The sequence below is a fragment of the Sturnira hondurensis genome, unplaced genomic scaffold (assembly GCF_014824575.4).
Source record: "Sturnira hondurensis isolate 20B ecotype Veracruz unplaced genomic scaffold, ASM1482457v3 Scaffold0022017, whole genome shotgun sequence".
Taxonomy (NCBI): domain Eukaryota; kingdom Metazoa; phylum Chordata; class Mammalia; order Chiroptera; family Phyllostomidae; genus Sturnira; species Sturnira hondurensis.
The window spans coordinates 7,018,071-7,033,099 of NW_028094648.1; the positions used below are offsets into that span (position 1 = coordinate 7,018,071).

Consider the following 15,029-nt stretch of genomic DNA (forward strand, 5'->3'; position numbering starts at 1 on the left):
ATACAGAGACACAAAATTGAGAGACAAAGAAGTATGCTTCAAATGAAAGAACAAGAGAAATGCCCAGAAAGAGAATTAAGTTAAATGGAAACAACCAAAATACCAAATGCAGAGTTTAAAACAATGGTTATACGGATACTCAAGGACTTAAGGAGAAGAACAGATGAATTCAGTGAGAACTTATAAAGAGTTAGTAAGAATTAAAAAGGACACAGAAAACATAAAGAACTAAAAAGGACAAAGAAACCATAAAGAAGAAATAAAGAATACAGTATCTGAAATGAATACACTACAAGGAATAACAGCAGGACAGAAGAAGCAGAATAACAAGACAGCAATTTAGAGGACAAGATAACAGTAAGCACCCATGCAGAACATCAAAAAGAAAAGGGAATTTTAAAAAATAAGAAAAGTTTGAGAGACATCTGGGACAACATCAAGCATAACAGCATCTGCATCATAGGGGTACCAGAGAAGACAATGAGCAAGGGATAGAGAATCTGTCTGAAGAAATAATGACTGAAAACTTCCCTGACCTGGTTAAAAAAAAAAGTCACGTAAGTTCAGGAAATACTGAGACTTCCAATCAAGACTAACCCACACAGACTTACACCAAGACACATCATAAACAAAATATCAAAGGTTAAAGACAAAGAGAATGTTAAGGGCAGGAAGAGAGATGGTTACCTAAAATGGAGTTCTTATAAGGCTATCAGAAACACTTTAGGAAAGAAGGGTTTGGTATGAAATATTCAAAGTGATGAAAAGCAAAGACCTGCAACAAAGATTACTCTATGTAGCAAGGCTCTCACTTAAAATTGAAGGTGAAATAAAGAGCTTCCCAGACAAATAAATAAATAAATAAAAGACTAAAGGAGTTTATTATCATCAAACCAGTATAGCAAGAAAGGATAAAGGGACTGCTTGAAGAAGAAGAAATAGAGAGGTACATAGGTATAAAGAATAAAATGGCAATAAATAACTGTCAATAATAACCTTAAAAGTAAACAGATTAAATGTTTCAATAAAAAAACATAGTGTACCTGAAAGGATAAGTAAACATGATCCATATATATGCTGTCTACAAGAGACCCACCTCAGAACAAAAGATCACACAGAATGAAAACTGAAGGGCTGGAAAAAATATTCCACGCAAATTAAAAAAGCTGGGGTAGCAATACTTACACCTAACAAAACAGACTTCAAAACAAAGGCCATTACAAGTGGCAATGGTCATGAAATAATACCAAAGCAATTGATCTAACAAAAGGATATAACCCTTATAAACATATATGTATACAACATAAAAGTACCAAACTATATAAAGAAAATCTTGGTGGACATTAAGGGAGAGATCGACAGCAGCACAGTCATAGTTGCCAATTTTTAACACCACGCTGTCGTCAACAGATCCATATTCCAGACAAAACCCCCCCCAAAATCAACAAGCAACCGTGACTTTAAAAGACACACTGAAAGGGATGGATGTGATTGATATTTAGAGCATTTCATCCCAAAGCAATCTTCTCAAGTGCACATGGAATATTCTTAAAGATGGACCAGATGTTAGGACACAAAATTAATTTTAACAAAGTCAAAAACATCAATCCTATCAGCATCTCTTCTGACCACAATGGTACAAAACCAGAAATCAACAGCAGCAACAACAAAAATTAAAAAACATTCAAGCACAAAGAGGCTAAATAGTACTTTATTAAACAACAAATGTGTTAACAATGAGATTTTAAAAAGTCAAAAATTACAGGTGAACAAATGGAGATGAACACACAACAACCCAAATTTTATGGAGCACAGTGAAAGCAATGCCGCCTGAGAGGGAAGTTCATAGCACTACAATAGGACTACCTCAAGAAGCAAAAAAAAAACCCAAAACAAACAAACAAACAAACAAAAGAAAACCAAAAAATACCCCAAACCATCTAACATCTAAAAGATCTAGAAGAACAAGAAACAAAGTCTAGAGTAAGTAGAAGAAAGAAAATAATTAATATCATAGCAAAAATAAATGACAAAGATACTACCGGGCCATAAAAAAGGAGGAAATCTTACCGTTTGCAACAGCATGAATGGACCTGGAGATTATGATGCTAAGTGAAACAAGCCAGTCAGAGAAAGACAAATCATATAATTTCACCTACATGTGGAATCTAATGAACAACATATACTGATGAGCAAAGTATAAACTTTGACATGGATACAGGGAAAAGAGTAACAGCTGGGGCACGGGGAGAGGGATAGGATGAAAGATGATGAAGAGATTAGCCAAAAACCATATATACATAACAGACACAACAGTGTGGTGATAGCCAGAGGGAAAGGGGACTAGGGGCTAGGGTCAGGTGGTCATGGTGGGGGTGGGGGCCAGAAGGAAACTTTGCTTTAGCCTATGGACACACAATGCAGTGTGTAGATGTCCTATGTCCTGTTGAGTTGTATACTTCAAACCTGTACAGTTTTGCAAACCAATATAATCACAATAAATTGAACTACAAATTAATTACGAATTACATATATGAAAGGGCTCTGTGAGGCTATAAAATGTTATAAAAACATCAGTTCTTATAGCTATGATAAATCTTATTGATTTGCTTTAAAATCCAAGATGCTCAACTAACATTTGATTTTCATCTTTATGCTGCTCCAGAATCCAGTCTATAAATCAGTGGTTCCCAACTTTGCCTGCACATTGAAATCACTGGGGGGCTTTTAAGAGTATCAATGCCCTTGAGTGCACACTGGACCATTTAAATTGGAGTCTCTCTTTGGCCTAAGGGACAATTATTTTTGAAGCTCCCCACGTAATTCCAATACATAGCCAAAGTTGAAGACTAGATACCCAAGAAAATAACTCACATTTGTTCTTTCGTATAAAAAATTTAAGTCCTGGCCGGTGTGGCACAGTTGGTTGAAGTACCGCCCTGTAAACTGAAAAGTCACTGGTTTGATTCCCAGTCAGGGCACATAAACGAGATTATAGGTTCGAGGAGAATGTGGGAGGCAACCTATCAACATTTCTCCATCCCCACTCCTTTCCTCTCTTTCTAATATCAATAAGCATGTCCTTGGGTGAGGGGAAAAAAAGAAAACAATGAAAGTAATTGATAAAAATCAGTATTTAATTCCTTATGACTAAATACATATTAATAAAGTCATGCCTATAAAGGTCTGCTAATTAATGTAAGGATGTCATTCATTACATAATGAATGACAGTTTTGTGGGGACTGATAATACTGCTTCCATACATTTTTTTTACTTTCAAAAGCACAAGAATAATTTTCTCCATACTCTATATAGTTTATAAGAAAATTTAAGATACTGTATTTTATGTGAAGATTTATTAATCAAAAATCCTGTCTAGAAAAGTAGGATGTTCAAAATTAAAATCACAGTATTACAACTATCTTCGGGACATGCACTTTATTTTCTTCAGTACTACATTTAAAAAGACCGATAAAGCCTATGATAGCAGCGGTGATCCAAAAGGAGCTAAAACTTACTGGGTACCCTCCAACAAGTGCTTTCACAAGCTTTAAAACTGTTTCATTCACAAATAAGTTGCAAGTAAAGTTTGTGACCAATTACTTTCATCTTCCCAGATGTGGAAAGAGGCTCTTTTGCAGAGTGAAGCACCCACACCTGGGTCCAGGCTCAGGTTAAGACCAACTGCAAAACCTTTCCTTTTTTCAACAAGAAGTATTGTCTATGCTAATTTTCTGGGTTCTGAATTTTGAAAATATTTACTTTTTAAGCTATATTTTAAAAAAATAAAAAATCTTAAATCTCTCAAGGGGAAAGATGCTAAACTCTGACTCACTGGGAGATACAAATATGTTCACTGGGCAGTCAAGTATACTCATTTTTAGGCAGAGTTTGGAACAAAGTTTTACCTGCCATATTTATACTTAAATTTTTCTTTAAATACATCATTGATAGAAAAAGATACTCTACAGTGAATTTTTAAAATTCACATAAAATCTTACAAGCTATACAATACAGCAACACGCAGAGTGCTCAATCAAATGCTCTGAAGGTATAGGCACAGCTCTCCAGTACATTATTTGATCAAAACATAATAGGAAGTAGTGTAAGAACAAATGAGAAGGTTTCTCTTAGAGTTAGTATTCACTTAGCATCCAGTTGTATTACTGTAAGTAATGTTTGTATATTACTAGAATACAAACAGGTTTAAATATTTCAGTGGCTCTACACTGAAAAACAATTTTACTATTCCTCTTTCAAGAGTCTGCATCAGTTAAAAAAGCACTGACCTTGATAAACAAGTTTAATAAAACCACCTAGGACTTGCAACCAATTATCTAAGAGGAGAAGAATTTGATATTATAAACTGAAAAACAAACAAATAAAAACACAGACATAAACTGAACATTAGGATAAGTAGAGCAATTATCCATGCAACCAATTTCAATTTTCTTGTTAATTAAACTGCTTTGTTCTTCTTATAATTGGTTTTACAAGCATTACAAATCTGAATTTATAACACAGACTTGCACTAATAAAATGCCATTGTTACACACACAGTTAGCTTGAACAGCACTATTAAACTAAGTTTGAAAAACACCAGTTTAAATATAAATTGAGAAGAACAAGCATGGGATAAGAAGTCCGAGTCCTCAAAGATAGTAACTTAAGACAGTGATCCCAATCACTGTTTAACTGTTCCTTACAGAGAGACTTAAGCAATACTTCAAAAAACTGCACATTTGTTACATTAATTAACAAGAGCTGGAATTCTGTTTTCTATCTTGTAAAAAGTGTGTGTACCATTATAAAAGAGAAAAGTAGCTTTTAGCTAGAGGTTCTTGTTTTTAATTTTCAAAAACATAAAACACATGAAAAAAATAAAGTGTCAAATTTCTTCCTACCTGCATTCCCTGAGACTAATCACAAAATTAGAATGAGGAGTTTTCTTTCCAAAAGGGGAAGTTATATATTTATTTTAAGCACTGAAATGTATCACTTTCAGATAGGAGAATATTTTCCCTGTAAACTAGCCATCTTATTTTAAGAAATAAACTATTGTATCAAAAGCCAAGTATTTTAAGTAAAAAATTCTACATGAAATGGTTGACATAAAAGGAATTCCAGATGTTAAAGTATTAGCAAAACAAAACAAAACAAACAAAAAATATAGTTTGATGAACAAGTATAAAGGACACATGGACAATAATAACTAAGGTGCGGGCGGAGATGGGAGGGAGGTGGGGAGCACTGGGGGGGAGGCAGGGCTGGGAATACAACAAAGAAAACTACTTGAACAAGAATTAAATACAAATTTAAAAAAAAAGAAAAAGCTTTGTAAACTTAAAAAATATATATATAGTTTAAAATTACATTACAAAACAATGGATTTTTAAAATATTTCTATGACTTTGCTTATACTAGCCTGACCTACAGGTCAACTAGCCTGAACTACTGGTATTAAGAGTAGAAAACATAGGACTGTAGCCCTGGCTATGCCTCTTAATTAGCCATGAATTTGGCCAAGTTCCCTAATTTCTCAGATCTCATTTTCCACGTAAACCAGGTACTAGCCAAAAAATAAAGAATTTCAGGATTAACAGGGCTTCCAGATAACACAGCTTAGCCCTATCATTTCATGAATGTGGAAAGAAAGGCCCAGAGATTTTAGGAAACTGTTCTAAATTCTCACACATACAAAACCATACTTAACATACAAATCTAGTACTTATGCCACAAAACAGCTGTAAGTTTAAGAAAGCAGTGTATATCTTTCTATGCAAAAATAGCTACTGATTCATTACCAATAGCAGCATGATGAAAATGAAAGCTCTAATTGTGTGGCCCTGCTGGGATCAGTGAATAGTCTGTCCACGTTGTTGGACAGGTTAAATACAAATCCAGGGTTTTCTTTATGCACCACGTGCTGTAATAATGAAGTTAAGTATTATACAGAAATTATACTGTTAGCATAGCTATCAAACTTTCAGGTTCCACAGGAACATTAAAAGTAAAATGATTCACAGACTCCACATTTGTCAGATCTAATTTTTCTTTGTTTAAAATAACTCTTGACATTGCCATTGGTTCTTCAAAGAGAATTTTAGTTTTAAAAACTAAATCAAGTCAGGGCACATGCCTGGGTTGCAGGCCGGTTCCTTGCAGGCTAACTACCAGCAGGGGATGCACAAAAGGCAACCATACATTGATGTTTCTCTCCCTCTCTCCTTCCCCTCTAAAAATAAATAAATAAAATCTTTAAAAAGAAAACAAAAACAAAACTAAATCAATCAATATTATATATACATATGAAAATATGTCAATTGGTACTTTTAAAATGGTAATATATGCAAATTTTTATTCTATAATCTGCTAAAGCAACACATGCAATTGACACTATTCTAAGAATATAGATAGTACAGGGCAAAAATAAGCTTACAGTTGTTTGTATGGAAAATAAAATAATAATAAATAAATAGTAATAAAAGAATAAACTGTGTTTTACATACTCACCCCTGTCAACCTATTTTGCCCCACCCTGTATATTTCTATCTGCATGAATTATTATACTCATAGTTTGGATAGTCTTTCAAAAGTGAAAATATTTCTGACTTTGAGACAAAAACTCACTTTTGAGAATAACTAAGCTTATTCTTTCCAAAAAAGAAACCCTATCAAAGTAAGTTGACTAGAATTTACTACTACTCTTGAGGAATTATGTAATAAAGACCCAAAAGAAAAGTATATCTATGAAAATTACATTTTGATGTTTCTGCCTCTGCTTTTCTTTTAGGTTTTATGATCAAAGTTACCTAATCATAATTTACATAATTGCAGTCTGTAAATGAAAATAATTAAAAGCATTTAACATCAAACTGCCCAGGAAGCTGAAGGCTCTGTAACAACAATAACATAATACTTCCCCTACCCCACAATATACTATCACCATTTAAAATTTCAAATGGTAAATTAGGAAGGTATCTTAAGTGTATATTTCTAAGTTAAGCAAAGTAATTGCACAGACTGATTACTGTTGCTACTGCACTTTCACACCAAAATATTTGCTTCTCACTACATCCCTTAGGGTAGAAATTATTATTCCCATTTTATAACATCTACCTCAGAGAGTTTATAACACCCGCCCAAGGTTGTATACTTTGTAAATGTAAGATTAAGAACACAAACCAAAATTCTAGATCATGAATAAAAAATCCACAGCAACAATCAGGGAACTAGTACTTCCTAGGATAGCTGGTAGGCCCACTTACTAAAATGGCAGGTTAATGCACTACAGGTGGGATATAAAGGCTGGAAGAGTGTCAGTGCAGCCCAATTTTACAGGTCCTAAATACTAAAAAGGCAAATTTTCTTCAACAAGTAGTGAAAAGCATCCAGGGATTTTTAAATGGGTGCATCGTGAGAAAGAAAAATTAAACCTGCAGCAAGGAGGAGAAAAAAATTTACTAGGCACTCTTAGCATGGTTCCATGCAATTCACATTACAAAAGGCTGGAGTGAAAGCATAATGAGGTGATAAGGCCTGATTTATAAAACACCTTAAACCCTAAATACTATACTGGAAAATCATAATTTAAGGGGTAAAAATGTGGGGCACAGTCTAATAAAATGTATTATCTTGCTAATAAGACAAACAACACTGATGATCTAAACATCGGGGGTATCCAATGTTTAAAAACAGCCTTACCTTAGATCAGGTGATTCGGCCCTCCCATATCGATCCTGCCACTTCCCAACGCTTGAGTTGGCTTTTCTGGAGGCAGTACTTGTCTGAGACTGAGAAGAGGTGCTGTTTCTGGCGAGATAAATTTTCTATGTTTTTTCTTATATATTGTTGCCTCTGACCCCCCTTGTTCTGTTTTTTTTTCCTTAACATGCTTTTTCTAAAATCCTTTATCATGTTCCTATAGTATCATTCTCTTCAAGTCACATAAAATAATTTGCTGTGGTACTAAGATAGCTAGTGGTATATAAATATAGATGTGATATCAACATTAACTCTAGAATATTTCTGGAAGTATTTTGCAACATATATGATATCATGTCAAAATACAGAAATAAAAGAACCAAAGGCTTTCTTCAGGTTATGTTATCAAGAAATAAATTTGAGCTTTTATGAATTAATGACATTGATTTCTGTAGTTTCACAAAACTTATTCAGAATTATACTATTTCTTTCCCTAGATTCTTCAATAATAGCTGTTAGTATTGTCAGGGTAACCAGTAACACTGTCATGTATTTCATAAAACCTACCCTAAATAAGTATTTCATAAAAATTCACTTCAAAATCATTTAATTTATTTAAAAAAAGGGGGGGGGGACAACATACAGGAAGAATAAACCAGAAACTACATGAAATGAAACTGGTTACTGACAGGAGTGAAAGAAATAGGGGAAAAAGTGACAAACCTGAATGTGCTTTGGGTAGCCTTGCCTTTGGAATTATGTTAAATGTTTTATGTATGTAAAAAGCAATTATGTCAATAAGCATGGAGGAAAAGAAATGCTAATACTGAATATAAAGGGAAGCAAAAATCATATTATGTTTTACATGGTTAATCGAGTCACTCTGAAAGAACCTTTCCAAATACAGTATTCTGACTATGTACTCTCAGTCTAAAAACAGATGCAAAGCATCTCGAACTCTAACAGGTTTTTTGTAACGGTAGGTATAGAAGTTCTAATGCATTTTATTTGTATTATAAAATGAAGCAAATGAGAAATACTGAAGTTCTTGGGAACTAGGTTTTCACTATGGGAAAAGGGAGATGCAGTATATAATAGGAAAGGAAAGTAATATCAAACTAAAAAAAAAATGACTGCATGATTAAAATTTATAAATAGAACACACATATGGCCAATTTCACACCGAAACTGCTTATTGGTTTTTTTCTAGCTTTGGGTGCTGAAAAGACCTGCAAATAGTGACACCCCAGTAGCAGCAAGCGTAAATAAGTGCCAAGATTTTGGTTTCTAATTACTGATTCCCACTAAGGGATCTTGTCAAAGTGATGGCTGCTTCTGGGAAAGGGCCAAGGAAATTACAAAATAAGCCTAGAACATCTATCTGGGTCATGAAAGAAAGTAAAAAAATTCTTAAAAATTAAAAAGATGGGGACATATCAAAAGGTCAAAGGAGCCAGTTTGAAGAGGCTCCCATGGACCAAATCTGGAACAATTTCATCATCAATATCAATTACAGCATATATAAATCATACATATGAATAGTTTATATACCACAAATAAGCCATGCACACATTCTCTCACACATAAAATAAAACTGAGTTTGGCCTACAATAAATAAATAAATGGGGAGAAAGGGAAAGCCCACTTTTTACATAGAATGCCAACTAATAAATGTGAGAAATAACAGAGTTAGCAAATCACTATTTTGCAGCCATTACATTAATAACTGATTAAAGCAAAAATGAATGGATACTAAAATTCCTGGAAATTTCTAAGAGAAACAGAATTATTTACATAGTCTGCTCAGATTACTTATTAAATACAAAGGGGAAACACAGTAACTTTGCACTGCAAAAGTCCAAAGGACACCACTACAAATAAGTGATTCAAGTCGTCCTCACTCCTAATGGGGCACAGTGACATCATGTACCTCCAGCACGATGCACTGAGGACACAGCATTACTTACACAGCATTCCTGCCCCCAAAGCAAAACCTGAATCTAATACCAAAGATACACCAACAAAATGATTGGAATGTACTCTTCAAAATTCAGTATCAACAAATTCAAAGAATGTCTAAGATGCTGTCCCAGATTAAAGAACATAGAGATAAGAAACTTAATTGTAATAAATGATCCTGGACTGAATCCTAAATCAAGAAGGAAAGAACTTCCACAAAAGAAATAATTGGCAAAATTTATGGCTTGCATTCTGTCTTAAATGGTATTACTGTCTTCTCCCTAAAGTTAAAAAAAAAAATTTTACTTTCAAATACGTCTCTCTAATCTCCATAAAAATAAAAAACAGAAAAAAGAAACATTTATTTAGGGAAATACTTCACAATCTCTGAAAAGTATCCTTTTGACCAAGTGAAGATGAATCCAGAAAACAAACTTTCCTAATGAAACTTCACATCCAAAAGTGACATCCTGGTTAGATTTCTATAGGGGTTGTGTTGGTAATTACCCATTTTTTTTAGCAGTAAAATTTCTAATTTTTCTATCACTCTTTAACTCCTTTTTACTGCCCCTTGTTCACCTCTGTCCTCCCGTCTCTCCTGAGATCCATGGTCCATCATCACAACCACTCCCTCAGGTACACTCTCGCCTTCCTTGTCCCTCAAGCCCCTTGTCCTATTTGTCTGGAATAACTTCAACCTCTGGTACACCCGACTGTAGCTACTCTTGATAAAAACACATGAATAGTGGACAAGGGCAAGAGAAACACACTAGAGAGCAAACTGACTTATATTAAACTCATGACCATTAATCTCAAGAAAAGCAGGAAATATATAGTCTGTCTCCCCCGTGACATCAATTCTTTACTAACTCATTCCTATCAGCACATAAAATGCTGTAATCTCTCTCATCTTGAAAAAATGTGCTTTTCTGACTCCATGTTTCCCTACAGGTACTGCCTGAAATCCGACTTCTCTCCCCTGGTTTATTCACCTCTAAATGACAATTTCAGACCCTCCCACTTGTCAAACATTCAACACTTCCTTCCACTATCCTCCATTTTCACCAGATTCCTCTGCTGCTAAGAAAAAATCAAAGTAGTAAGAGAATTTTCAATGGTTCTCTCACCATTACCTACCAACTTACCTTCACCACAGCCTGCTTTCCCTCCTGTTACTACGAATGAATTGTCCATGCCCCTTCTTAAGACTAAACTATCCACTTGCATATGACATCCTATCCCCTCTGACCTCCTTAAGGTCACTGCTCATCCTGTCCCTTCTCTAGAAACTCATTCTCCTAAGGATACAAACATGCTGTAATTCCTTTCATTTTGAAAAACGCTTCCTCCTGATCCCACATTTCCCTCTAGATGCTATAGTTTCTTTTGCCTCCTCAAAGAAGAAAAAAATCCTCAAAATATTTATTCATATTTTCTCATTCTAATTCCTGTCCTTCCATTTTCTCTTGAATCCAAAAAGTCCTTCCAAAGTTTTTTTTTTTTTTTTCCAGTCTTCACCTATACCACTGAAAATGATTCTGGTCAGAATCACCAATGACTCACATTTTAAAATCCAAAAGTCATGCTTAGTATCCTTCTTCTTGGTCACTCAGTACTATCTGATGGTTAGTCACTCGTCCTACTTTGACAGGTATCCTTTTCCAGACATACACTGGATTTGTTTTCATCCTCACTAGTTATTCTTCTCTACTGGTCTTCTCTTACTGTCTCATCCCTATTTTTCTGACCTACAGAGAGTGGGCTGTCCTCTTACCACTTCTCTATCAACACACACCTCTTCTGTAATCTTACTCAGTTTCACTTTATAGGACCTAAACACTGGTAACTCTCAAATTTGTATCTCCAGCCCACCTTTCACCTCTACTTCAGATCCACGTAGCTCCTTCCTACTCAAAATGTCCACTTGCATGTCTAACAGGCATCTCAATTTTACTATATCCCCGAATTGAACTCTTGGTCTTTTGCCTGCAAAAGTCACCCCTCCTATAGTCTTTTCCAACTCAGGTATAAAAAAAAAATGTACACACTGTTATACCTTTTGAAATGTACCCAGTATGTGGCTATACTTCTCACTTCTCACCACCTGTACCATTACTACCTTGGTCCAAATTACCATAATCTGTTTCCTAGATAATTATTAAAATCTAACTGGCCTCCCAGTGTCTGCCCTTAACATATAGGTAGTCTGATCTAAATATAGCAGTTGAGACTTTTAAAACTTAAAGCAGATTACTTCATTCCTCTGCTCAAAATCTTATGGTTATTCCCCATTCATTTCATTTATAGGAAAGCCAAAACCCTTTTAATGCTCTACACAATCTGACCTAAGTTTAAAAAAGAAAGGGGGATGGGGAAGTACGTAAAGTACATGAAATTGCTATTGATTTTTAAATAGTTTAGTTTATTATAATAATAGTAAACATGGATAGAGTATTTATTTACTACATGGGTAAATACCAATGATCTAATAATAGCAAACATGGATAGAGTATTTATTTACTACGTAAGTAAATACCAATGATTTAAAAAGCTTTACATAAATTAATCCATTTAATATACATAACTACCCTCTGAGGGAAGTATTATTACTATGTTTTACAGATCAGGAAGTGAAAGAACAAGAATAGGGGATTTGCCCAAAGACACACAGCTAGTAAGTAAAAAGAGCCAGAATTTGGAGTATGGCCCTAGAATCCAAGTTCTTAACATCACTCTGAACCACAGAACACCATAAACTCAATGAATGAAAGTTGACCTCTTTTAAAATATGGAAAAAAAACCAAACCCAACAAAAAATACTACATATTAAAAGGATAAATATTCTGCAGCTGGTATAACTTCTTAGCCAAACATTTTATTAAATTGCACTTAGTTTAAATAATAATATTTGGAAATGACCATGACTAATAATTATTAAGATAAGAGAAAGTCGAATTCAATGGCTTTGTGACATTCAATTTTAGCTGAAAGTTTCAAGATATCTATTTCAGGACTAAACTACATAAGGTTTCTTCTTGAATTTGTACATTATAAAATATAATCTCTTATAGCAATTCAAAATTGCAGAATAACAAAACAGATAACTATAACATATAAGTATGTAACACAAAAGGTAAATGATCTGGCTAAGAACTAGTAATAGCTGGGTTATTGACTTATTTCAGACTCAGGAAAATAAATGATTTAAGTCAAGTGTAACTCAAGATTAAACTGCTGACATGGAACTTTCAAATCTTATCTAATCCTTTACCATTTTTCTGCTAACAGGCTAATCATTTGTTGCATTCAAATTAAAAGGTACCTTCCAGCATATTTGCTTCTCACAAATGGTATCTTGTGGAATTCAAAGTTAAATGGTATCACAACAAACCAAAGAAAGAAAAAAAATGGTTTTAATACGAAAGATCTCCCAGGCTAGAATTTCTACAATCTCTTTTATACGAAAATTAGTAAAAGACTGTTAGGCCAATAGGTCTGGATTTAAGGAAGCCCAATACTTCTTTATATAATAACAGGCACAGAAACAAACAGCACTGATGTCACCACCTCTCCCGAATATAAAATTGTCTCTATACCCACAGGTAATTGTAGTACTGTACTTCATTTCTTCCTTACTTTAAGATAAAGGAGCACCCAGACAAGTTTTTCACAAATAATTCACTTTGTACTAAAATAAAGTAGAATGTTCCAGTTTTCTTGGTAGCACATGGAGCTTTTACACTTCATACAGCACTATACAAGGTGAAGACACCAATGCCTTCAACAAATTGAGTTATAATGGTCTAACTAACCTGCTTGGTGGGAGCCCTGTCTTGAACAACGAAGGAGGAGAAGTAAACTCAGCTTTTGTAGATGGAAGTGCTGTTTCCTTCTCTGAATTTCCAGTTCTTCCCTGCTGTACCTTTAAAAAAAAGGTTATTAGCTTTTTTAATTTAAGAGAACACAAAAATAATACACTGAAGGTATTAAAATAAATTTGTAACATTTGATTCTAAATTCAAAAGAGAATATTTTTATTTAGTAAGATTAACCTATTTTAGAACAGCATTAGGTGAAAGATACCAAAGATGATTATGAAATCAAAGTGTTCCCAACAATTAAAAACTTCACATTAATGTCACTTAAAAGCCCAATAAACTGTAACTCTTCAGGACTGTCATTCATTCCCTCGGATCACTATAAGTCGAAGATACTTGATTACAATGCCATGTTTCAGAAATTAATTAGTGCTTTGAAGAATTTTCCTGTTCCCTATCTACTACCCTTAGCCAGTCTCACCATTTTCTCTTCAAACTGGGATCTGCTCTAACACAAATGTTATTGATCTGCTTCTACATTTCCATACCAATTCTCCCTTTTCCCACCATTATCACCATCCTGCCACTTCTATACACTGGCAAGCTGAAAGTCAGTCATCTGTCTCCTTAATACCTCTTCTTCTTCTTTATATTCACTTTAAACCAGGTGTTTACTTACTCCATAATTTCTCCCAGATTTGTCCATCCTTTCTGCTCCTATCAGATCCTTTGAGTATGGTCCATCATTCTCCCTTACAATAGTGAAATACCTTCTTATATACTCTTGCTTTTATATCCACCTTCCTATCTTAAAACTGTCATGAATTTGTTAAATATAAATAAAGCTCAGGTTCCATGCACTTGAGTAACATTACACTATACTTTGTGCCCTATTAATATTCTACTGCCCCTGTTCAGACCAAATTCTGCAACTCTCCTTTCCCCATGAGACAAAGGCCAAGAGACTCTCAGAAACCGTGACTCTGACACAGTCAAACCACTTATTCAATTCCAGTAACCATCTACCTCTCAAATAATCATTGTGAAAAAAAGAAACCCTTATTTATATATTGGAGCCATGATAGTCAGATCTCTTATTAATACTGCCATAACTAGTGCCGAATTGGTGCCTCAATATAACTAGGGTTTAACATTGACATTTTATTTGAAAAAATTTCCACTGCTTAAAAAAATAATTTATTTAAAAGACGCTGATCCTAATGAGGATGAGGAGGATCAGCATTAAGACAATGAGGATGGATCATAAAAAGAAATGGATCTGATAGACCACTTGACAGGTAAAATTGACAGAATGTGGTGACAGTAACTAAACATCATTCATTCAAACATTTACTAAGTATCTATTTGTACCAGAAGTTGAGACTACATAGAGAAATACAACAAAATCCCACCATGGGAAAAGATAGACATACAAACAATGAGAACAATAAAATAAATGCTATGAAAAGAAGTATCTATGAGGTAAAAGCTGCTATGAGAACACAGGAAAAGAAATGCATCACTCTTCCTGAGGATGTCAGAAATAC

The 15,029-nt window shown here is 34.2% G+C and overlaps 1 protein-coding gene across 25 annotated transcripts in view; it reads right to left on the bottom strand.

Moving 5' to 3' along the window:
- FIP1L1 (factor interacting with PAPOLA and CPSF1) overlaps nt 1-15,029 on the bottom strand; it is a 69,961-nt gene that overhangs the window by 39,393 nt on the left and 15,539 nt on the right. For 9 of the 25 annotated variants that reach the window (XM_037034205.1, XM_037034216.1, XM_037034213.1 and 6 more), the window contains one exon: nt 13,477-13,586. In XM_037034205.1, the coding sequence (XP_036890100.1) occupies nt 13,477-13,586 (110 nt within the window). Of the gene's footprint in view, nt 1-7,705; nt 7,814-13,476; nt 13,587-15,029 lie in introns of all 25 variants that reach the window. The other 16 variants (XM_037034200.1, XM_037034199.1, XM_037034196.1 and 13 more) reach the window with 3 other exon arrangements.